The sequence below is a fragment of the Stegostoma tigrinum genome, chromosome 17 (assembly GCF_030684315.1).
Source record: "Stegostoma tigrinum isolate sSteTig4 chromosome 17, sSteTig4.hap1, whole genome shotgun sequence".
NCBI lineage: Eukaryota > Metazoa > Chordata > Chondrichthyes > Orectolobiformes > Stegostomatidae > Stegostoma > Stegostoma tigrinum.
This window is the reverse complement of record NC_081370.1, coordinates 16,879,653-16,902,650: the sequence shown is the minus strand read 5'-3', so window position 1 is coordinate 16,902,650 and position 22,998 is coordinate 16,879,653. Positions and strand designations below refer to the sequence as shown.

Here is a 22,998-nt window from a genome sequence, read left to right as displayed (position 1 = left end):
CTTCTAAATTTGCTGACTCTAAAAACACTTGAGACACTTCAGCCAGCCACCAGCAAAAGTTCTGGTTTGAAAAACCTGTTTTTCATTGGTGTACCTCCAAACTGAGATTTCTTTTGGGTATAAAACCCAGCATGTCTAAATTACTGTATTGCGTACATCTTTGTTAGTGTGAGTGACTTGTTAGTGTGAGTGACTTGTTAGTGTGAGTGACTTGTTAGTGTGAGTGACTTGTTAGTGTGAGTGACTTGTTAGTGTGAGTGACTTGTTAGTGTGAGTGACTTGTTAGTGTGAGTGACTTGTTAGTGTGAGTGACTTGTTAGTGTGAGTGACTTGTTAGTGTGAGTGACTTGTTCTAATAGAAAATTAAGGAAAGTTCTATGATCTTATGTTAAAAAATAACTTTATAAAAATTCTCTTATTCCAACTGGCCTTTTACACCCACCCCTCCACCCATCCTACCCCTAGTTCTGGGGTGATGGTATAATTTAATTTCAGATGCCTCTTAAATTCAAAAGCCAAATTGCCGATTGTTACAAATATCCAGCTGATTCTTTGGGAAAGGAAAAATTGCCATCCTTACCTGCTCTTGACTCTGTGTGATTTCAAACCCAATGTGGTTGACTCTTAACAGTCATCTGAAACAGTCTAGTCACAGTCATATTAAGTACTGAAAGGTCTCAAAAAAAATTAACATGGTTGACCACCAGCATCAAACCTCCAGTAACTAAAAACAGCACAGATAGCCCTGATGACCTTGCAGGGTCCTCCTGATCAACATCTGGGAGTTGATGCAAACACCTGGAGAGCTGTTCCAGACTAGTCAAGCCTTGCCGACGATGCCCACATCCCATGACCAATTTTTTATTTTATTGAAATAGCAACAGCCTAAACTATTCATACTGCTGGAATAATATCCTGCAGACCTTGTCCCAAACACACAATTTTCATCTCTGAAACATCCTGAGGCACACTGATATAAGTTCAGGAGGGGTATACCCTTGGAGTTCTCAATATTGAGTCTGGATCCCATGAAGTCTCATGGCATCAGGTCAAATGGGCAAGGAAACCATCTGCCATGTACTATATACTGCTCTCCCTCAGCTGATGAATCAGTACTCCTCCGTTTTGAACACCAATCAGAGGAAACAGTGATGGTGTCAAAGACACAGAACAAACACTGGGTGGGTGGTTTTGATGTCAATCACCAAAAGTGACACAGCACTATCACTGACCAAGCCAGAGATAATGGGAACTGCAGATGCTGGAGAATCCAAGACAACAAAATGTGAGGCTGGATGAACACAGCAGGCCAAGCAGCATCTCAGGAGCACAAAAGCTGACGTTTCGGGCCTAGACCCTTCATCAGAGAGGGGGATGGGGTGATGCCAAGCCAGTTGGGTCCTAACGGTCATAGCTGCTAGACTGGGTCCATGGCAACTGGTAAAACAATAAATGAGGGGAAAAAAACATACTTGACCACATCCTTGCCAGTCTGTCTATTGCACATGCATCATCCATGATAGGATAGGTGCAGCTATCCACCATGCTGATCTTGTGGAGATGAGTCCCATCTTCACAATAAGGATACTGTTTCTCATGTTATGTGACACTCACTCTGCTAAATAGGAGTGACTTTAATCAGATCTACCAGTATTGGGCATCTGAGATGCTGTGGGCCATCAGGTGCTGAATGGTACTCCTCAGTTTGCAACCACATGGCATATCCCTGTCTATCATTGCCATTAAGACCAAGGATCAACTTTGGTTCAATGAGGAGTGCAAGACAGCATGTCAGAAGCAGAACGAGGCATACTTAAAAATGAGCTGTAAACCTGACAAAGTTACAAAACAGGTCGACTCGCACTCTAAATAGCATTAGCAATGAGTGATAGGGCTAAGTGATCCCACAACCACTGGATCAAATCTAGACCTGCCACATGAATGATGGGGGACAATTAAACAATTCATTGGAGGAGGAAGCTCAACCAATATCCCAAGCATCGGTGACTGGGGAGTCCAACACTGCTACAAAAGATGAGGCTGATGCATTTGCAAAAATCTTCAGCTGCAAGTGCCAAGTGGATGATCTCCGCAGGTTTTGCATCATAGATGCCAGTCTTCAGCCAATTCAATTCACTCCATGTCATTAACATGAAACAGTTAGACGTACTGGATTTCTGGAAAGGCTATGGGCCCTGACAACATTTCAACAATAGTACTGAAGACATGCTGTAGAACTTGCTGCACCCCTAGCCAAGCTGTTCCAGTACAGCCAAACACTGGCACCTACCCAACAGTTTAGAAAATTGCCTAGGTATGTCAAATACACAAACCAGGACAACTCTAACCCTGTCAATTACCCAGTCTGTTAGTCTACTCTTGTTCATCAGTATAAATGGTATCAACAGTGCTATCTTTCAGCATTAGCCTGCCTACTGATGGCCAGTTTAGGTTCTTTCCATGGTCACTCAGCTCTAGACCTTATTGCAGCCTTGGTTCAAAAATGGACAAAAGACCTCAATTCCAGTGGTGAGGTGTGAATGACCACCCTTGATGTGCAAGGCTGTATTTGACAGAGTGACATTAAGGAGGCCTAGCCAAACTGGAGTCAGTGAAAATTGGGACCAGAGAGGAGCATCCCACTGGTTGCAGTCATATCTGGCACAAGGGAAAATTGGTCATGGTTATTAGACATTAATCATCTCAGTTTCAGGACCTTTCTGCAGGTATTCCTTAGGTTACTGTCCTCAGCTCAACCATCTCCGGCTGTTTCATCAATCACTTTCCCTCAGTTATACGATGAGAAATGGGAGTTTTATTTTATTAATTTTTAGTATTTTTATCCTGTATTTTGAACCTGGCCAATGAATTTTTTAACCACTTTTCCTGTGTATTGATATTTTTGCAACTTATGGTTTTCAATTTTTTTAAGTTCTTGCGTTGCACTATTTTTAACAGCAGGTGGTCTTTTAAAGTGGCTGCATTGGCTTTCACAGAAACCCAGCCTTAGTTTATAATTCTTTGCTGATTTCTCTGAAATATTTATTGAGAATGAAGGTAATTTGAAAAGAATAATAATCTTTATCTCTGCCCCTCTCTTGACTCTTGAAATGACCAGGGAAAAGGTGTCCAAATGATCATTTTGGAATCTGCTCCAAATCTCAAAAATTGAAGCATGCAATAATGTTTCTTTGTTTCAGACAGATAGTTCCCTGAATAATTTTCAGATGCCATAGTACTTGGACCGACATGTAGTTTGTGTTGCAGGTCCTGCCAGAGATGGCACCATCACTGAAGATATGATTCGTGCATCATTGATCTCTGCAGTTAGTGATAAACTGCGCTGGAGGATGAAAGAAGAAATGGACCGTGCTCAGGCTGAACTTGATGCTCTTAAACGAACAGAAGAAGACTTGAAAAAAGGCCATCAAAAGTTGGAGATGATGGTCAGTAACTTGGACCAAGAAATGGTAAGAGTCTAGAAGAGGATTACTACTTTGCCAAACCAGTAATTTATCATGATAGTTACAGGTCTCATCACTAACACAATAAAACAGTCCAGAAATGTCACCTCAAACATTGAACTTAGTTTAATATTTGGATTTTATCAGTGAATGTGTAGGATGAACCTTCTTTTGTATAGAGACGCCACATTGAAGTTGGATTTAGCAAGTACAATAAGTGACTGCAATATGACCTATAATTTAGCGCACCTAACAGTTATCAGCCAATTTGCGTACATGTTTGCTGATCCTGGCACCAGCAAAATACTTGGTTACAAACTGAAACAAATTTATTTCCCTTTCCATTCCTTTTTCCAGATTGGATCCCATAATGTGAAGCAGTGTAGTGACCCTTTTTTTGTTCTAAATACCTCGTTTCAAAAAGATTTTTTTCAGTTATTGGATTGATATGAACACTGTCCAAGTACAGTTCTGACTTAAATATATTTGAAATCTGTCCCATAAATTACCACATGGATTGAGTTATATTCCTGGATTTTATTATATTGACTCCACAATATTTTATAGGAATCTGATTGCTGTAGCTGTTTGAGATTTCATTGACTTGAAAACCTGTCATTTTCCTAGGCTGATGTAGAGAAGAATATTGAAGTACTAAGGAAAAAAGATGAAGAGCTGAGCATTGCGCTGGAGAAAATGGAAAACCAGTCTCAAAACAATGATATTGATGAGGTGGTTGTACCAACAGCTCCTCTCTACAAACAGATCCTTAATCTTTATGCAGAGGAGAATGCCATTGAGGACACCATTTTCTACTTGGGTGAAGCACTGAGACGTGATGTCATTGATCTGGAGGTCTTCTTGAAGGTAATTAAAAACCAAGCTGACATGGTGATTATTTATTTTCTCCAACTACTCTTGAATGGTCTCAGTACACCTGACAAGGTGTTTAACATGGTTGTGTCACACAAGAAAGATGTGCAGGGGAGTCCTGACAATAATTGTTAAAACAGTGTGGTTCAGTTTGTTCCTCAATAAATTTAGCTTGAATCTGAAACTACAAAGCAGATGCATATTGCCTGTCAAAACAATACCCTGTGTGAAATATGACATCAGTTTCTGCACGTACCCTGGCATCTCACTTTACCATCCTCTCTTTTGTCCCTTCCCCTTTCCAAATTGACAGATGACTTATTTGACACTACTGATCTACATTTAGCTCCTGGTTAGACAATGTTACACAATTGTTAAAAGTACTCCCATCCTTGTTTCCAAATCACTTCATAGCCTGTCACTCCCTATTACTGTAATCTCTTTTCATTCCTCAACACTCTGAATTACTGAACACCTCTAATTTTTGTCCCTATGAGCACCCACTTGGGGTCACCGCTGGTAACTGTGCCTTCATCTGCCAAAGTCTAAGTTTTATAATTCCATTCCAAAATAGCCTTGCCCCTCTTGCCGGTTCTTTGTAAACCATGCTTTGGAAATAGGTGTTTTTTTCAAAAAGAAACTTAGGGTTGCTATATACCTTGATTTTATTGAAGTTGTTATCAAGTTTACTTGGATATGTTTGTTTAAAATCAAGTGGAGCTGACAATGATTTTGGTTGAATTATCCCATTACAGGTAACATTTGGCCTATTGTGTTTGTCTGTCTGTCTGTCTGCCTGCATGGAACCATTGGTTGAATTATTCAACCTGTCCTACTGTTTGTTCTTTTCCCACAGCTTTGCAATTTTCTCTATTTAAATAATCACATTCTGTTTTGAATGCAAGTCACGTCACTCACTGATGAAGCAGCTGGCCGAATTCACCTTCTGGTCAATCATAGGCCCCCAGAATGTTGATGGTAGGGAGTTCAGAAATGGTGTTGCCTTTGAAATCAAGGAACAATGACTTGCTTCTCTCTTGTTCGAGGTGGTTGTTGTCTAGCAGTTATGCAGTGCACATGTTATTTGGTACTCATCAGCATCCTCTTCCTCCAACAAACATTTTGTACAGATCTTCCTGCATATGGATGGTACAGTGTTTTAGTATCTGAGTAGCTGCTGAAGGCACTAAACAGTATGAAATCATTAGGGAACATCCCCGACTTCTAATCTTGACAGAAAGAGAATCATTGAAGCTGCTAAAGATATCTTACCCGAGGACATTGCTGCAGAAGTGTGTCAAAGTAATGTCCTGGGTCTGACATGATTGACCTCCAATAGCTACAAATGTCAAATTACAACATCATGTGCGCCAGTTCTGACTCCAACCAACAGAGTTTCTCCTCCTGTCCTGATTCCAGCTTTGCCAGAGCTGCCTGATGCCCCACACAGTTAAATGCTGCCTTGATGTCAAGTGCTGTCTTTCACCTCAGTTTTCAACTTTACCCTTTCTCGGTCCAAGATTGAGGAGGTCAGGAACTGAAATACCCTTGTGGAACCTTTGCTGAGCATCACTGAGTAGGTTAATGCTGTGTAAGTGTTGTTTCATAGCACCGTCAACTATACTCTCCACCACTTCGCTGATGATTAGGGCAGTAACTAATTTGTCCTGCGTTTTGAATTCTGGAAATATCTGAGCAACTTTCCACTTTTCAGCAAAGATGCCAAATGTAGTGGAACAGTTTAGCCAGGTGCATGGATAATTCTGGAGCAGAAGTCTTTGTTTGGTACTACTGTTGTTGGTGTCCATACCCTTTGTGATATTATGTGAAAAGAACCAGATTGGCTGAAGGCTTTTCTAGTGATGGGGGACCTCAGAGGCCACAGTGGACAGTTAACTTGATACTCTGTTTAAGGATAGTTACAAATGCTTCAGTTTTGATTTTTGCACTGATGTGCTAGGCTCCCCCACCATTTGAGGGACTGCTTTGAAGCTGTGTTAGCGCAGCTGGCTGGTTTGATTGTAGAGCGATACCAACAGTGCAGGTTAAATTTCTGCATCGGTTGGAGTTACCATGAAGGGTCAACCGGTCAACCTCTCCCCCTGCTTGAAGCATAGTGACTATCCAATTAAACTACCCAGTGTCCCTCACTAATGAGTACAGCCTTATGGTCCTCTGGGATGATGGTGATTTTGCACCTCTAGTTAGTTGAACTGTCCTCCACCAATCAGTGGCAGAGCTTTGTGCTGGTTGTGGGATAGTGTTGATTTGCATGTTGCTGCTCCTGATTTAAGGGCCAGGTTGAAATTGGAGTTCTACCTGTCCATTTTTATGACCCAGAGCTCATCACGTTGTTCTAATTCTCTGCCTGCTCCTTCCCTCTCCTTGGTTTCCATCATTGTTCTACTGAAGTCCCATGTTATCTTATCTTGAGGAACAATACCTCATCTTTCAATTTGTCACTTTACAAATTTCCAGTCTCAATATTGAGTTTCTGTTGCAAATGTCAACCTCTGCTGCCATTTTCTGTTGGTGATGACTGATCTTTTTCATCCAAACAAATTATCTCAACAGATGTAATCTGTTCAATATTAATTCTACTCCCAAGGTTCAAATTAGGTTAATTGCCCTTTTTACAATGCAAGATATCTGGCAGTTTATAGTCTTAAGTTACACAGTCTAGCAAATTCATAGATCATGATATAACCAGTAGACTGCAATGGCAATATTTGATCCCAGGTCACCATATAAGGTGGTATTGGGCACATTAAAGATTCAGTGTATGTCCAGATGCCTTTGAAAGCTCTGCTTTGTTGCTCAAAGGTTAAAATCACTCATTTTAATTAAGTTCATCCTAATTACAATAGAATCTGAGGAACTCTCAAGCTTGACACAATCACTTGAGTTGTTGTTCTGGGAATTTAAAAAAACCTGCTTTTGAACCACAGTATTGTTTGTAAGCTTGCATTTTATTATCACTGCAAAAGTCATTTTTGTTCTCTCTCTGCAGCACGTAAGGCTGTTGTCTCGTAAACAGTTCCAGCTTCGAGCATTGATGCAGAAAGCAAGGAAGACAGCTGGCCTTAGTGACTTGTACTAAGCTATTCTTTTTGACTCAAGTCATGTCTAACCTTTTAGTCTGTCTATAATTAACCACCATGTTCATAGGAAAAAAATAAGTTATTGTGTATTCAACTGTAAATTATTTGCTTTTTTGTCAAGGGTCTTTATCTTCCTGTAATCTTGAGGACAAGCAATTTAGAAATTGGAATAAAGCAAAGCTTCTTTAAATTACAAACTTATTAACAGTGATTGCGGGGGTGGTGAATATTTCATTTGCAGTTTCAAATAAGATGACCAAAAAAATCTCTTCAGGTCTGGACAGTTGATCCTAATATGCTTGACTTTTTTACGGTGTTCTCATGTGACTCACTTTGTCCAGCTCGAAAGAACTTCCATGTGTCAGTCCATCTCTGGCTATGGCTTTTTCTTTGCCCTTGCACTATCCCTCTCAATCTTCTATATAGCATAGAGGCATGGGGGTGAGCTGAAATGTTTTCCAAATACGTTTTGAGAAAAGCAACATAATTTCAGGCCCTTGGTACTTCCAGTACCCACTTTCCTGGTTACTGAAACTTATCTTTAAGCTATGCATCCTTTGAACATAATCAAAGAAACCAGCATGGCTAATGTCAAAGCCCTCAATGTCACTTCTACATTCAACTTACACAAAGCCTTCCATAAACTCCAGTTTATAAAATTCTTGGTCATCATGACACTTAAACATGATGAAGAGTTGATCAAACTTTATTTTCTTTTAAAAATCACATGATTTTACTCAATACATAGCTGCCTCTTCTACACATGAGGAAGACAGTGGTCTGACTAGCAAACAGTCACTACACAAAGGGGGTTCTCTGCAAGTCTGGCAATTCATGGTCAGAAAGCAGTGATCACAGAAGACAGCAGGTAAGGGGCTTCATGCTGCAACATTGCTGTAGTTACTGCTGCAGAGGAAGGTTAGAAAGAAGTTCAGAACTTCAGGTCTTTCTGAATGTCCCACAGGGTTGCAGCACTCTTTTGCAGCTGTGCTTCTTCATCAGGTTTCAGCAACATCTTCACACTATTTGAAATTCCACGGTTATTCAGAACACAAGGAAGGCTCAGGAAAACTTCATTTTTAATACCATGTAAATCCTAGAGAAAAAACAGGATTATCAGTCAGTTAATGTCATTCTAACTTTCCTCTCCCTGCGTCATATGCCGTCTTAGGAAGTTAGACCAGATGATGAAAGCAGTTCAGTTCATAGTCATAAGTCTCTCAGCCTGTCAAATTCAAAACACACTCCTTACCTTAACCATTGTGGATACAGGGTGCACCTTATTCAGGTTTTTCATAATAGTCTCTGCCATGTCTGCCACAGACATCCCAATAGCCCAGGAAGTGTATCCTTTCAATTTTATCACTTCATAAGCACTGTGGGGAAAAAGCAATAAAAACAAGGGCTTCATTTTTATATGTGCATACAAAAACACAGTTCTCTTGTATTCCAAAGAAATCCACTTAAACATCAAGTATCCAGGTTTGTTATGAGTTTGTACTATGGAGTACAGTGCATTAAGTCACACTTACACTGAACCAAGTGAACTATTAAGTTTTGTTAACATTCCAGGTGATCACTACAAATTTGTCAGTCACTCCAGCTCTCACCTGTCCACTACATCCTTGTGCACCTTCTTCCAGTTCTCTGTGTCACAGTCAGTTCCTATCTGAGGATGGAGTTCCTTCAAGTTCACACCTGCAACATTCATACCACTCCACACAGGTACTATGATAAAACAAAGCATCAGGGTGAATATACTAACAGCACCAATGCATCATCTTGTTCTGTTGTTTTGTTATAGAATGGAACTCATTTGAGAGGATTCCTGAACAACTGAAAAGGACAAATGACCAAGCAGGCCTACTCCTTCCATCAGCTGTGTTACATTGAAGTCTTTTCAAGATGGTTCTCCATATAACAAGATATTACTATGTAGAAAGGACAGATGGATTGTTGGATAGCATACTTCATAAACCCCATCATCATCTCCTGAAGTTCATTTTCAGCAATGAAGCAAAATTACCCAATAACCCTTTTGATTTAGCCCAGATATTAATGTATTTTCAGGGAAAAAGCTTTCCAAGAAAATTGTAGGGTGGTCATTTGTGGGTGCCTGTTTTTCTCCCTCCTAAATTGCTACCAGACCAGCTTATTTTTAGCATTTGCTTGAGATTACATAGCAGCTGGTGGGAGAGGAGCACTAGGAGTTGTGATGGTTAGTTAACTTAACAGATGATCTGGTCTTTTTGGTTCATAGTTTACAGGGCTCTGCAAAATAAACTTCTGCTCCTTCCAAGTCCTAGGTAATTTAACAATGCAGTCTAAAACTGATCTTGATGCAAGCTGATCATTAGGTAATTACAAACGTTCTGAAGTAGACAGTATTTGTTTTAAACTGATAAATCAACTAAAGATTATCTGACACCAGATTTCTAATTTTATATCTTGGTTGTGAGATCCTAGTTTAAATTCCAGTTAAAACTACCATATTATATTACCTGAACCTTTCAATAACTACTGCAGTTGAAGAAAATTACAATGAATTACTGGGTAATTCTGTGGCATGGGACAGAGTAACCCCTTGTCCTGTGAGTATAGCAATCACAAAAGCACTGTTCACAAATTACGCTCAATACAGTGCAGGCAGCCAAACTGTTTGCTAGTATTATTCAAAGTGACTAACATCAAGCAGCAGATGTTTTTGGAAACAAACTAAACAAGTCAGTGATAGAGCTATTTGTTTCTATGCTAACCAGCCACAAGACATTTGACCTACTTCAATTTCTACTGTAACCTTAAGCACAAATTGCACTGTCTCCTGCAGACATACCACTCGAGTCTCCATGTTCACCAATGACCCAGGCATGACAGCTGGAGCTGTGGATTCCCAATCTCTCTCCCATGAGGTATCGAAACCGAGCTGAGTCAAGATTACAGCCACTGCCAATAACACGGTGCATAGGAAGGCCACTCAGTTTCCATGCCACATAGGTCAGAATGTCCACTATAGGGAAAAAAGAAATATGTAGAATAATCCTCAAAGATAACATCTTTCCCCAATCCCATCCCATCCCATCCCATCCCATCCCAAACTATTCAGAGAAACTTGTACTCAGTGTGGAGCCAAAAGAGCTTTCTGAAATTCTCTAGTAAATGCATAACTTTGATTGAAACAATGTTAGTAGATGACATTGGGATAAATTCACTCATTAGTTTTACCCAAGTTGTCTGAAGGAGACCCACTACAAGATATTATCACAATAAATGACTGAATAGTAGAGTAGCTCAAAAGGACATTGTTCTACTACTCCCATTTCTGATTGCCACTAATACCTTCCTGTTAATTCCAGCACTTAAACAGTTAACTAGCACAACTGTTCATGGGATTACTGAAAAGGCTCATTTGCCTTCATTTGGGGTTGATCCTTTTAATCTCTTTCTAACACATGACTAAACAAACTGAACCTGGAGTGGCTTTTGTTGTGGAGGTAGCTTTACCATGAACAGTTTGCAGTTTCCATACTGATGGTGCTCTTTAATGTGAATAGCTGGTTTGGCATATTCCATCAGGGAAGTTTTTTTTTGTCTTCTAGACCCCACCAACTCATTTTCACTTAACCTCTTCATACAGATTCTTCAGTGACAGTCCATTCTGCTTGAAAGTGAAAAGTAAATACCCACATGCAGACTGAGCTGCCCTCTCTACTTCCTCTCCAAACTACAGGCCAGCAGCTTGGCACCTCTGTGCTTTCTATACTGAGTTACTACGTTTTACAAGCTGAAGCTCAAGTGTAAGTAAAAGTGAAAGGCCAAAACTGCAAGAACAGAGGAAACAACAGCAACAAGTAGACCTGTAGGTGGAGTATATGCAAGGAAGTACCTGCAGACAAAATCTTGAATAAAGTGCACTGCAGACAAAAGTGAAACTCTTCAAACTAAGGCAGGATCCAAAATCATCAGATTCAATCTTAAAAGTAGCCAGGAGAAGGAAGATAGATGCTTGGGTTTTAATGAAGATAATAGGATTGCTTTATTTGTAAATAGTGACTTGCAAAATTGTGGACATGCAAGAATGTTTTAATACAAGAGAACAATTTGCAGCATACTTAATGGTAGTAAGGGTGTAGGGATGGTCAATCAGGCTTGGCTTGAGAAATGAGAACATGACTAATAGATGCCATTACCAAGGTTAAAGTTTTGAGTTACCAAACAAGGAAAAGTCATTGCAGAAGTACTGATGACATTGAAACATTGAGGAGTGAAACGAGGCAAAAAACTACCAGAGGCATGTTAAGGCAGAGTTGGGCTGTCATAAATATCCCAGTAAAGGAGAAGTAAAGACAGTGGTATGATATTGTGACAAAGTATGTCAATGATATGAAGCAAGTTAGGACTGAGTCAAGGATTTTAAATCCAAATGAAAGCAAGTATGGAATTAAGTGGCACTGACACTAACAAACTAGAGATTAAAGGTGGAATAGTGAGGATTACTGGGTCAAGGACAGCTCCTGCTAAAGCTGTTAAATTAATGCATTCTAGTTATTAACTTTAAGAAGTCAGTTTTATAAAAGGCATTTCACAGATCATTACAAGTAATTGATTTGTCCTCAAGATATGAAGGACATAACTTCAGAATAGAAATTGTACCAGAGCAAAGTAGAACTTAAACAATTATCCAATCACAAATAAGTGGAGAAAGTGCACTTTTTTCCTAACTGGGAGTTTAATCATATCAGGTCCATGCCTACCTATGCCCACGCCCAAAGTAAATCCCAGATGCATGTACCAAGTTACAAAAATACCCACCTGGATTGGATACAACCAGTATGATACAATCAGGGCTGTTCTTGACGATGTCAGGAATTATGTGTTTGAAAATATTCACATTACGCTGAACAAGATTCAAGCGGCTCTCCCCCTCCTGCTGCCGGGCACCAGCTGTGACCACAACCAGCTTGGATCCAGCAGACACACTGTAATCTGCCAAATTAATGACACAGCTACATCAACGTTTATTGGATTTACACACCTCATTGCTTACCTTGCTGGTATGTAACAATTGCACCACACTAACTCCCTGTTACACAATACTTGTACATGCATCAACATTCTGGCCCTAAGTCTTACGGCCATAAATGGAAGTTCCTGTTTCATCATAAGGAGGCTGGCAAACTACAAAGCCCTTACACAGAAACAGACCAGTCAACTGGTTTATACCAGAGTTTATGCTTCACATTTGTGTCCTTTACCATGCAATCACAGTTGTGAAGACATAGGAGGCAGCCACTCAGCCCTTTGTGTCTGCAACCAGCTCTTCAAATGAGCGTCATCAATCCTTCCTCTAAACCATCTCTCCGCCTTCCCACCCCTATACATTTGCGCCTGCACTGCTAGTTGTTAGCTGTATTTTCAAGCCATGCACAACTCAAAACTTAGTCACATGTTAATACATTATTTCAGTGTCCACTCAATAATTATGTCCTTTCAGTTTTACCGCTGAACCTGTACTCACCCTTGCCAGACACAATCTTGTGAGTGTGAAGGAAAAGGCTACCATGCTGTAAATCCATCATTTCACCCTTCAATTTGTCCTCCATTACATCCACTAGAGCCACCTCATCTGCTAGGTCCTAAACAAATAATATCAGTTACAACAACTTTGAAGGCAATTTATAATAACCTAAACTGTAAGGTTTAATATTTTTGAAACAAAATGGCAAATCAGATCTCAAGTAAGTGACTCCCAGCCATCTGGCACACTGGTAGAAAGCTAGGGGTTTGAGTTGTCTGCTGTGATTTAGGTGGTAACACCCATGTCTCAAACTCATAAGGTACTGAGTTTAAGTTTCATTGTGGAGACTGGAGCACAGAAGTCAAGGCTTACATTCTAGTTCAGTATTACACTGGTAGAGGTTCAATCTTGTGTGTGAGAATGTTATAGCAAGGTCCTGCCTGCTGTCAGACACAAAAATCCTTTACAGTTATTTCAAAGAAACTCAGGAGAGTTAGTAGTGGGATGCTGGTCAATATTTAACCATCAAATCAACACCAAAAAACAGATTATGCACCCATTACCACATTGATACTCTGGGAGCGGTGTCCAAATTGCCTATTTTATTTTCTATGTTATTACAGTGCTTGTGTTTCAAGAGTAACTGTTCCCAGTAAAGTACCTGGGGACACTGAGGTGTGAAAAATACTATACAAATGCAAAGGTGCAGTGTAAGCACTGCACCATGTCTTAGCTTCCCTAGAAATTAAGTGGGAAAAGTTAGCAAAAGTTGATGTTTCTGATAACTCTTGCCAAAACCATGCAGTTACACAACCTAGTATTTCTGCCTTCTGAAGACAACTGGGGTGAGGGAAGGGACTGGACTCCATCTGGTTAGTCAACATCATGAGGGTTGACCATGAAAAGGTCACATTTAGGGGAGATAAAAGTGCTCAAAACCATTTCAACCATATAGACAGAGTGGTTTAAAAAGGAATTTGACACACTTGCCTTCATTGCTCAATCCTTTCAGTACAGAAGTTGGAAAGTCATGTTGAGGTTGTACAGGATATTAGTGAGGCCTCTTCTGGAATACTGTATCCAGGTCTAGTCACCCAGTTAAAGAAAGGATATTATTAAACTGGAGAGTGTGTTCAGAAGAGATTTACCAGGATGTTACCAGGTATGGGAGGTTGGAGTTATAAAGGAAGGCTAGATAGGCTGTGATTTGTTTCACTGGAATGTTGGAGGTTGAGAAGCAACCTGAAAGAAGTTGATAAAATTATTAGGGGTATAAATGGAGTTAATGGTAGTTGTCTTTTTCCTAGCATGGGGGATTTCAAGACAAGGAAGCACATTATGAAGGCGAGAGGAGAGATTTTAAAAAATATAGGGGCAATTTTTTTTAATACAGAGGACGGTTCATGTGTGAAATGAACTTCCTGATGGAGTGATGGATGTGGGTACAATTTCAACATTTAAAAGACATATGAATAAGTACATGAATAGAAGAGATTTGAAGGGATATGGGCCAGGAGCAGATGGGTGGGATTGTGTTTGGCATGGACTGGTTGGATCAAAGGGTCCATTTATGTGCTGCATGACTCTGACTATGGTTGCGTGTGGTATCAATCCACGACACACAAGGTTATCCATCCTACGATGGTCTCAATGATAGAAACTCAATATTGCTTTCCAAGAGCAGTCCCTAAAGGGTAGTCTCAACTAAATCAGAAGAAAAACTTGCAACTGTATATGATCTATCACATTATCATCCAAACTCCATCTTACCTTTAATAAGATGCTTATAGCACATGCCATTCCAACTGCACCCACGCCAACTATTGTTATTTTGTTATTTGAATGACTGGGTTGTGATGTCGCCAACTGCGCGATCAGCTTCTCCTTGAGTGTTGCCATTTTTACTCCTAAGGAAAAAGTAATTCACATCAGGTCAACATACACTTTATACACATTCCGTGAAACACACCATTACATCAGCGAGGAGAACTGAAATATTGAAGTTGAATGATCTCTGCAATGTGTATAAATACATTATTTTCCTCAATTATATAACAAGTTACATAAAGAAATATATTTTGTAAGGAGCTGAAAACTTCAATTTAAAAAAGGTACATCCTCTGGTCCTTCTGTCCAGATTGGCTTGATGCAACTTCTCAGCCTATCTGAGTCACTTAATTAAATTTAGTCCATTTGATTTTCATATCCTGCAAACAGTTTCCCTTGAAACCTGCTTTTAGAAAAAGTACCAAGCTCAAATTGCACCTCATCTTCTCAGCATTCCCCACAACAATTTCAAATCCTTGCTGAAAGCTTTATGTCAAAAACTATTAGTCCCCAAAATAGAAAAAGACAGGGGTTCCAAAAACGACCTGGAAGTTTGCCAAGGGCCATTGTCCTTGAATCTCTATCAGGAGGGTTTTGATCGATTCTATAGGCATGAGGGGTCCGGCCACCTGTTCACTTCTTGAACAATATTTTCTTATCCTTCCCCACAGTAAATAACTCAGCTTCTCTGTACTTGTCTCTCAAACCAGATATTTTATTTATTCAGTCCACAGATGTATCTGATAACTCTTGCCAAAACCATGCAGTTACACAACCTAGTATTTCTGCCTTCTGAAGACAGCTGGGGTGAGGGAAGGGACTGGACTCCATCTGGTTAGTCAACATCATGAGGGTTGACCAAACTGGTTTGCATAGTCTAGTTGTGGCCGTACAAGTTTTTTTCCTATAGATGTCCCACCTCAGATTTGTTTCATTTCAAGCCTGTAATACACTCCAAAATCTGACTCATTTTCCTTGTTACTGCCACACAGTACTGCTCATTGCATTAGGCTTTCCATCAGCAACATCCAATCCCTCTCCAATGTAAACTGCAGTTTATGGCAACTTAATTCGTAATGATACTGCTCATTCCACTTACCTCGTCTCATTAAATTACATTTCTCCTTACTGAATATTATTTGCAGGCGTCTTCCCAACCTATTTAGATTAATTTTATTTTTGGCTTCTTGCTTCATATTCTGAAACTCCGGGCATTCATCTCATTCCACCCCCAAAGCTTAAACCTGTTACTATGGGTTTATCGTTTTATGCTCCTTGCAGCCACTCTGTACATGTTTACATGGCCAGTGTTACATGTTGTATATGGATTTGGTGAAATTAAGACTTTACAATTCATCGTTTGCAAGTGCCTGTGACTTCATGGGGGTAGACTGTATTTATTTGGGAGTGAGTTAATTTTCTTTCCTTGGCTCTTGTCCAGTTCTTTTCTGAATGATCTTAAATCTGTGCTCTTCAGTTACTGACCCTCCTGATCACAGAGGACATATGGTCAAGGTTACAGTATGGACAAATGCAGCTCGGAATACTACATTCCATATGCATGAATGATCTGTCAGGAAGACCACTTTCAGCCTCCTCAGTTATGCACTCAACTCCCACTGTGACACACCATTGTCCTATTTTCCTAATCCAACATAGCCAGCATACAACTACAGCTAAATTGCCCCGACAATATTTAGCCCAATTCATAGCAGTCCTCCTCCTCCTTCTCTACATGCTGTTTTTGCACACCATCAACTAGATGAAAATCAAGTTCCATATATAAGCCTATTTACAGTTGTATTTCTATCACCACGCTGAATTCAATAGTTTGCAATGCTGTACAATATCAATGCATAGATGCAAAGCTTTTTCCAGCCCAGTAGCCAGATTTTTTTTTCCCCAACTATGCTAAGCACTTCAAACTCCTTCTCTATTCCAACATTTCCACATCCCCAACCATAATGGCATTGCTCTTTCCATCTGCTCGTCAATACTCAATGAAATTTTGCTCCAATTTAGGTTTCAAATTTCTCAGATTGCTTAATTCCACCTCTGATCACTATTCCATCAGTTCCATACCGAACGATCATGCCTTGACCATTTCCAGGTACAACTTCCCTAACGCTACATTGATAAATGTTAATGTTTAAATTACATAATTCTACCAAAAGTAGCATTTATCCATCATCCATTTTGAATTGTGTCATCCTCCATTCAGCCTACCCTATTTATCCACTGTTGTTTGGTATCCAACAATCTCCCAATTACCATTTTTCAAGCACACCATCTTCCAACCCTGACCTGGTATCTGTTGTTTCTTCTCATTCCCTCCCTACATCGCAAATCATCCATCCAGCCAACTAAGCTAACCGACCACCTTGCAGTATATATAGAGACACATTGTGGCTGTTGAGAAACTCTGGAAACTTATTATTTATTTATATACATGGTGCAATAATTAACAATACCACTGTATTCAATGTCCATCTCCATTAAACTGTTACAAACACCATGTCACAAAAAAATGAATAATAACTTTCATAAGATTCTTTCATCATTGTCACTCAAAAATGGCTATGTGATAAACTATAGCAAGTGCAGATATTGACAATGCATGTGCAGCTCGAGGTCAGTTGTTCTTGCATGTCAGGGAAGGGAGGGAGCGTTGGGATAAAGGAGGAAGGAAATGTGGGGGAAAAAATATAAGTCAGCTAAACACTATCTAAACAAAGATCTGTTTCTGGAGGGTTGTGGTTAGGGAATGTACATAATTTGGTAATGTTTCAGTGGCCATTTGACATCAGTCCAATGAGAAAGGAAGATGAAATTTTAGTAGGTAATTACGCAAGACTGAAAAAAGCTTGGTCAATATAAAGGCCATTTCCAGATTATACTCAACTGTGTTTGCAAAAGGTGTCACCCAGTCTTCTGAAATAAGCAGTGAACCAGATATTCAGGAATAATCGATGATTTCATTTGAATGTCCCCACTATGCCATTCCTCCTGTTCCCAATGATCTTGCCAAAGACAGCAATACTTTAAGGTGAGCACACTAACTGCCACTTAAAGTCTAACCGATACAGTTCAAACAATCACCAACATTCTGCTATTGTCATTCACAAATAGAACAGGAAGCTGCAAAGAATACTCAGTGCATGGTGACTCATCAGCACTGCGTAATAAACCTTATGATATGTTTACATTGATATTATTACATCTGCATCACCATGGCAAATTATCACATATCTTAACTTTAAAGCGGTAAACTGCACATCAATACAATCTGTAATTTTATTTTTTGTTAGCAGCTGATTGGAGCACAAAATGCAGCCTTGTACCCTGCTGTAATTAACAGCTTCACTAAGCTAACTGGTGACAGTTTTAAAAATGAGTTATATACACAACCTGAAATAATAATTGTTTCTTGCTCCATAGTTGCTGCCAGATCCAATGAGTACTACCAGCACTTTGGAAACCGGCAGTAAGACAGCTTTTACAGCATTTTACTTTTATTTAAGCACAAGACAAGACTTGACCAAAAAAGGTGAAGTTTAATGTTACTGAACAGGGAAGCAAGTTTGATCACCCATTTTAAATGTTGTTGTTTCCCCTGCTTTTCTAGAATGCTCCATGCAGGGTGACCAATGAGAGTGAAAAAGAAAATGTTCTTAAAAACGTAGGACTAAGTTACCTTTGGACATTTATTGTGTATTTAATGTTTTTTAAATTAAATTGCATAAATATTTGAAGAAAAAGCCTACATAAAAAGGGATACAGGCAAAAGAAAAAAAGTGCTTATAGCATAGATAACTTCAACGGGCCAAGTGATTCCCTTCTGTGGTATAATTTTCTTGCTATTGTCAGAGTTACCAGTTATGTGGTGGCTTGGCCCTACCTGGCAATTCTAAACAAAGATCATGAATCAGCAGGCTTTATATTAGGAAAAAATATCAGAAACCTTTGACCTATCTAATTAGGATTCATACCAAAGTTTTACATATAATAATACTGTACGTTCAAACTATTACATTCAAAATTGGGCGCAGTGAGACAGCAGAAGTAGGAAGAATCCAAAGATTTGACATAATTAAAAATTTTCAATTGTCAGTAAATCACAGGGCATTCAAAAATATCTAAAAAGGAAAGACAGCAGTGCATCCATTCACAGATAGACCATTAAAGTAGTTAACTAACAATTCAATTTTTATTTCAAGCTTCTGTCTCAAAAACCCATTCAATAATCATTTCACATGGGGGTAACTTCCCATTAACCCCGAGTTTACAGAAATTTAAATTCACCATTATTACCTTGAAGAATTCCAAATTAACTGTTCCTGTGTTAACTGTTAACCTTGATTACCACAAGGCTAATGCCTCTGAAGCTAATAATGCAACAATCTAAATTCTTCAAATAAATAAACAAACATCTGATTTCCATCAGTTCAATTATCTTGAATTCCTTCTGAATATAAAGGATTAGCAGTGATGTTAGTCATGCTTAGCCTTACAAAAATTAATATTACAGCCACTCATGTTCAACATAGCCAGATCTCTCTGGTGCCCACTAGTTGTCTGAAGATGGTCAAAACAGCACAAAACCCTTTTCCTCGTTTCATTGTGTCTCCTGGGTTAATGCCATATGACTTCACACAGCTTTTGAAACAAATTTGAATATCAGAGGAGCAAATTACTGCAGAGGCTGGAATCGGCACCGCCAAAAGAAATATTGGCCGGGTATGGAAGGTTTCAGTTATTGAAAAAAGCCTGTATCGGCTGGGACTTCTTTTCACTGTAGCATAGGAGGTTGAAAGGCAACCTGATAGAAGTTTATAAAATTATGAGAGATGTAGGTAGAGTTAATGGTAGTTGTCTTTTCCCTAGGATACGGGAATTTCAAGCCCTGGGGGCACATTTTTACAGGTGAGAGGAGAGCGCTTTAAATAAAGACACGAAAACGACTCTTTTTTACCCCGAGGATGGTTGCCATGTGGATTGAACTTCCTGAGGAAGTGGTGGATGTGGGTACAATTACAATATTTAAAAGATATTTGAATAAGTACACGAACGGGAAAAGTTTGGATGTATATGGGCCAGGAGCAGGCAGATATGACTAAGTTTGGAATGATGTTCGGCTCTGATACATTGGTCTGAAGGGTCCGGTTCTATGCCCTGTGACTAAATTACGGCGGGTAAGGCAGCATCCGTGGAGAGCGCTCAGGCTAACGTTTCGTGTTTAGAGGACTCTTCATCAGAGCTCGAACATCGGAAATTACCACGAACTGCATGATTTAGAACTAGAGAGGTATCCAAACCCATGCAGGAAAGCCAGCTCGGCTGCATTTGCCGCAATATCTTACAATAGGCACGGCACAACAGAGGGGTAGCGCGAGCGTTCCCGCTGATGTTGCTCGGCGCCCCGGGCGATAGAAACACGCTACCATCGCCAGCCAGCAGCAAGGTCGCGGCGGGCACTCAACTGGATTTCCTTCTAAACCCTCACTCCCAACGCGACTTCCAAACTGTAGCCGAGAATATCACTGCTGTTTCGAATTACAGGAAAGGACATCCCTGGGAACGCCATCTCACCAAGAACAGTACTCGACACAATAATTACATCAATTTAGTGTTTTAAAAAGCTGTTCTGCTAATGGAAAAATACAACAGGGTAAGACTTAGAATGCCGCTAAAAGCGTGACACAATCACTTTAGCAGTAATGCAATATAATAAAATCTACAATACCAATTTATATTTAATTCTTTACATATAACTTTTAATTTTACGCAATTATAACGTATTGGATTAAATAGGGATGCAATATTTACTATGTCGCAAACGTACTGATTGATCAAATATCATGGCTCAGTGGCTGCAAATTTAAAGTTGCTCAATGCTACGACTTACCACTGTCACTACCGTCTCTGACCAAGATATGTAATAGGCCACACTCCTACCTAACGGCCTCTATTTATAGGCTGCGTCATAATGCGTCACGTACTTAACAGTGTTTAAAGCTACGAAGGCGGGGTCAGCCGTAGGGATGAGCATCAGGTTATGATTGACAAGATCCTGGATCGTGTCTGCACGCACGTACTGTGATGGTGGGAAGCAAAGTAGCCGCAGTGCGGTGTATCAAGAGAAGATTCTTGGGGGAGACATTTCAATGTCTACGCTATTGCGTAGAAATTGTTACAGGTTGTGACTTGTACTAAACGTTCAATCGAATTGTGAATAAAAGGTCTGGTGTCGCAACCAGTTCATAATTTCCTGTCTAATCCTCCCAGAGATACAACTTAATAAGCAGCAGAGAAACGAGTTCCTGATATAAAATTAATGAAGTTGCTACTTTTCGCAAGGCCTTATAGACATGTTCTGTGTATTTCGGATATATTTGGAAACAAATCAAGCTATCCGGGTTTTCATTTCACTTTGTCCCGGTGTGCCTAATCACTTACTCAACAGCAACCTACATTTATACCGTGCTTTTAACACAGCAACGTGCCTAAAGGCGCTTCACAGATGTGACGCACGTTGCATCCATGCGATGAAAGGGGTGAGGAAGGTAGTCAACCCAAAACACAGCGTGATTACCAGACCAGATCAGGAAAAGGTGGCAGATGTCCCGCCCTAAAGTGCAATTGTGAACCAGATGTGATTTTACAACATGGTTATCATTAGGCTAGTTTTTTTTATTGAGATAACAAGGTGTAGAGCTAGATGAATGTGGCAGGCCAGGCGGCATCAGAGGAGCAGGAAAGCTGACGTTTTGGGTCTGGACCCATCTTCAAAAACTCTATTTTCTTTATTGAATTCAGATTTCACTATCTGCCATATTGAGATTTAAACCTGTGTCTACAGAACATTAGTGATAATGGGAACTGCAGATGCTGGAGAATCCAAGATAACAAAGCATGCAGCTGGATGAACACAGCAGGCTGCTGCTTGGCCTGCTGTGTTCATCCAGCTACACACTTTGTTATCCACAGAACATTACCCTTCTGTTCTGGATGTCATCTAGTAACAATTGTACTCTGGGTACCATTTTCCCCTTATGACCCTTCATCCTTAACTCTATAGTTAGTTGAATTTTTGTTTACACACTGGTATTCGAGCCAATAGGGATGGCTGAAAGTTTGTAAAATTTGGCTCTGTGAGGAAAGTTTAATTTATTTTCAGACAAAGAAGTTCTGGTTGTACAGTCACGGAGATATACACCCTGGAAACAGACCCTTTGGTCCATCTTGCCCATGCCCAAGTAAATTAATCTCGTCATATTTGCAGTGATTGAGTCAGAGGTGTACAGCACAGAAATATACCCATCCATGCTGACCAGATTATCCTAAATAAATCTAGTCCTATTTGCCAGCATTTGGTCTATATCCCTCCAAATATGCCTTTAAAATACTGTAATTGTATCAGACCCAATACTTCCTCTGGCAGCTCATTCCATACAGACACCACCCTCTGCACGAAAATGTTGCCTCTTAGATCCCTTTAAAATTTTTCCACTCACCTTAAATCTATGCCCTCTGTTTGGGACTCCTCCACTCTGAAAAGTGTTAGAAGATTTGTTCCATGTAGAGTCAAGTTTAGAATTAATAGCTTAGAATTTATATTATGCAGGCTTAAGCTGGGATCAATTGAGTAAGTTGACAGTAAATGCTGTAAGAGGGCAACAAATGCAAATTTTCAGAAACTGAAATTTTGGAGTAGATAATGGGGTTGGTCATTGCCTCAACATCTATTGTAGCATTTCAAAAAAATTTTTTAGACTTATCATTGCCAGCAGAGCAGAAAATACAAAGCCACGTAGCCAGAAAGCAGTGGTTATAAGTATTCGTGCAGCAAACAGTATTGACACCAGACCCAGGACACAAAACATAACAAGCTGTGTGGCATATGTGATCAATCATGCCACCATAAAGATTTCCTGCATTCTAAGATGTGTGAAATACATAGGGCCAGCCTATGCAAAAAATCTCTCTCCAAAGATGCAGCCAGAGGTTACAACAAGGCACAACCAAACAAAAGGCTGGTATAGTAGTATGGTAACAACTGCGAGGAGCATGCCAGAGACTCATGTAAATGTAAGTTGACACAATAGACAATAGGTGCAGGAGTAGGCCATTCAGCCCTTCGAGCCAGTGCCACTATTCATTATGATCATGGCTGATCATCCAAAATCAGTATCTTGTTCCCCATAACCCTTGATTCCAC

At 39.8% G+C, this 22,998-nt stretch overlaps 2 protein-coding genes across 3 annotated transcripts in view; one reads left to right on the top strand and one right to left on the bottom strand.

The window, feature by feature from the left end:
- The window catches only part of tsg101a (tumor susceptibility 101a), a 62,436-nt gene extending 50,045 nt beyond the window's left edge, over window positions 1–12,391 (top strand). Inside the window, exons 8-10 of one of the 2 annotated variants that reach the window (XM_059651991.1) lie at window positions 3,268–3,470; window positions 4,092–4,331; window positions 9,243–12,391. In XM_059651991.1, coding sequence (XP_059507974.1) covers window positions 3,268–3,470; window positions 4,092–4,331; window positions 9,243–9,278 — 479 coding nt within the window. In that variant the 3' untranslated portion in view covers window positions 9,279–12,391. Of the gene's footprint in view, window positions 1–3,267; window positions 3,471–4,091; window positions 4,332–7,347; window positions 7,636–9,242 lie in introns of those variants that run through there. The other variant, XM_048545828.2, reaches the window with a different exon arrangement.
- Window positions 8,129–20,807, bottom strand: LOC125459408 (L-lactate dehydrogenase A chain). Its single transcript, XM_048545829.1, has 8 exons — window positions 20,686–20,807; window positions 14,724–14,860; window positions 12,954–13,071; window positions 12,248–12,421; window positions 10,272–10,445; window positions 9,049–9,166; window positions 8,691–8,814; window positions 8,129–8,534 (listed from the first exon to the last, which is right to left on the bottom strand). Exons 2-8 carry the CDS (start codon window positions 14,850–14,852, stop codon window positions 8,370–8,372), a joined length of 1,002 nt encoding a protein of 333 aa, XP_048401786.1. The 5' UTR covers window positions 14,853–14,860; window positions 20,686–20,807; the 3' UTR covers window positions 8,129–8,369.
- Between the last annotated feature and the right edge of the window lie 2,191 nt (window positions 20,808–22,998).

Coding starts and splice junctions, on each gene's coding strand:
- LOC125459408 (XM_048545829.1), bottom strand. CDS start 14,852: ATGGCAACACTCAAGGAGAAGCTGATCGCGCAGTTGGCGACATCACAA. Junction 13,072..14,723: donor CTATAAGCATCTTATTAAAG/GTAAGATGGAGT, acceptor TTATTTGTTTAG/GACCTAGCAGATGAGGTGGC. Junction 10,446..12,247: donor ACTGGTTGTATCCAATCCAG/GTGGGTATTTTT, acceptor TTTTCCCTATAG/TGGACATTCTGACCTATGTG.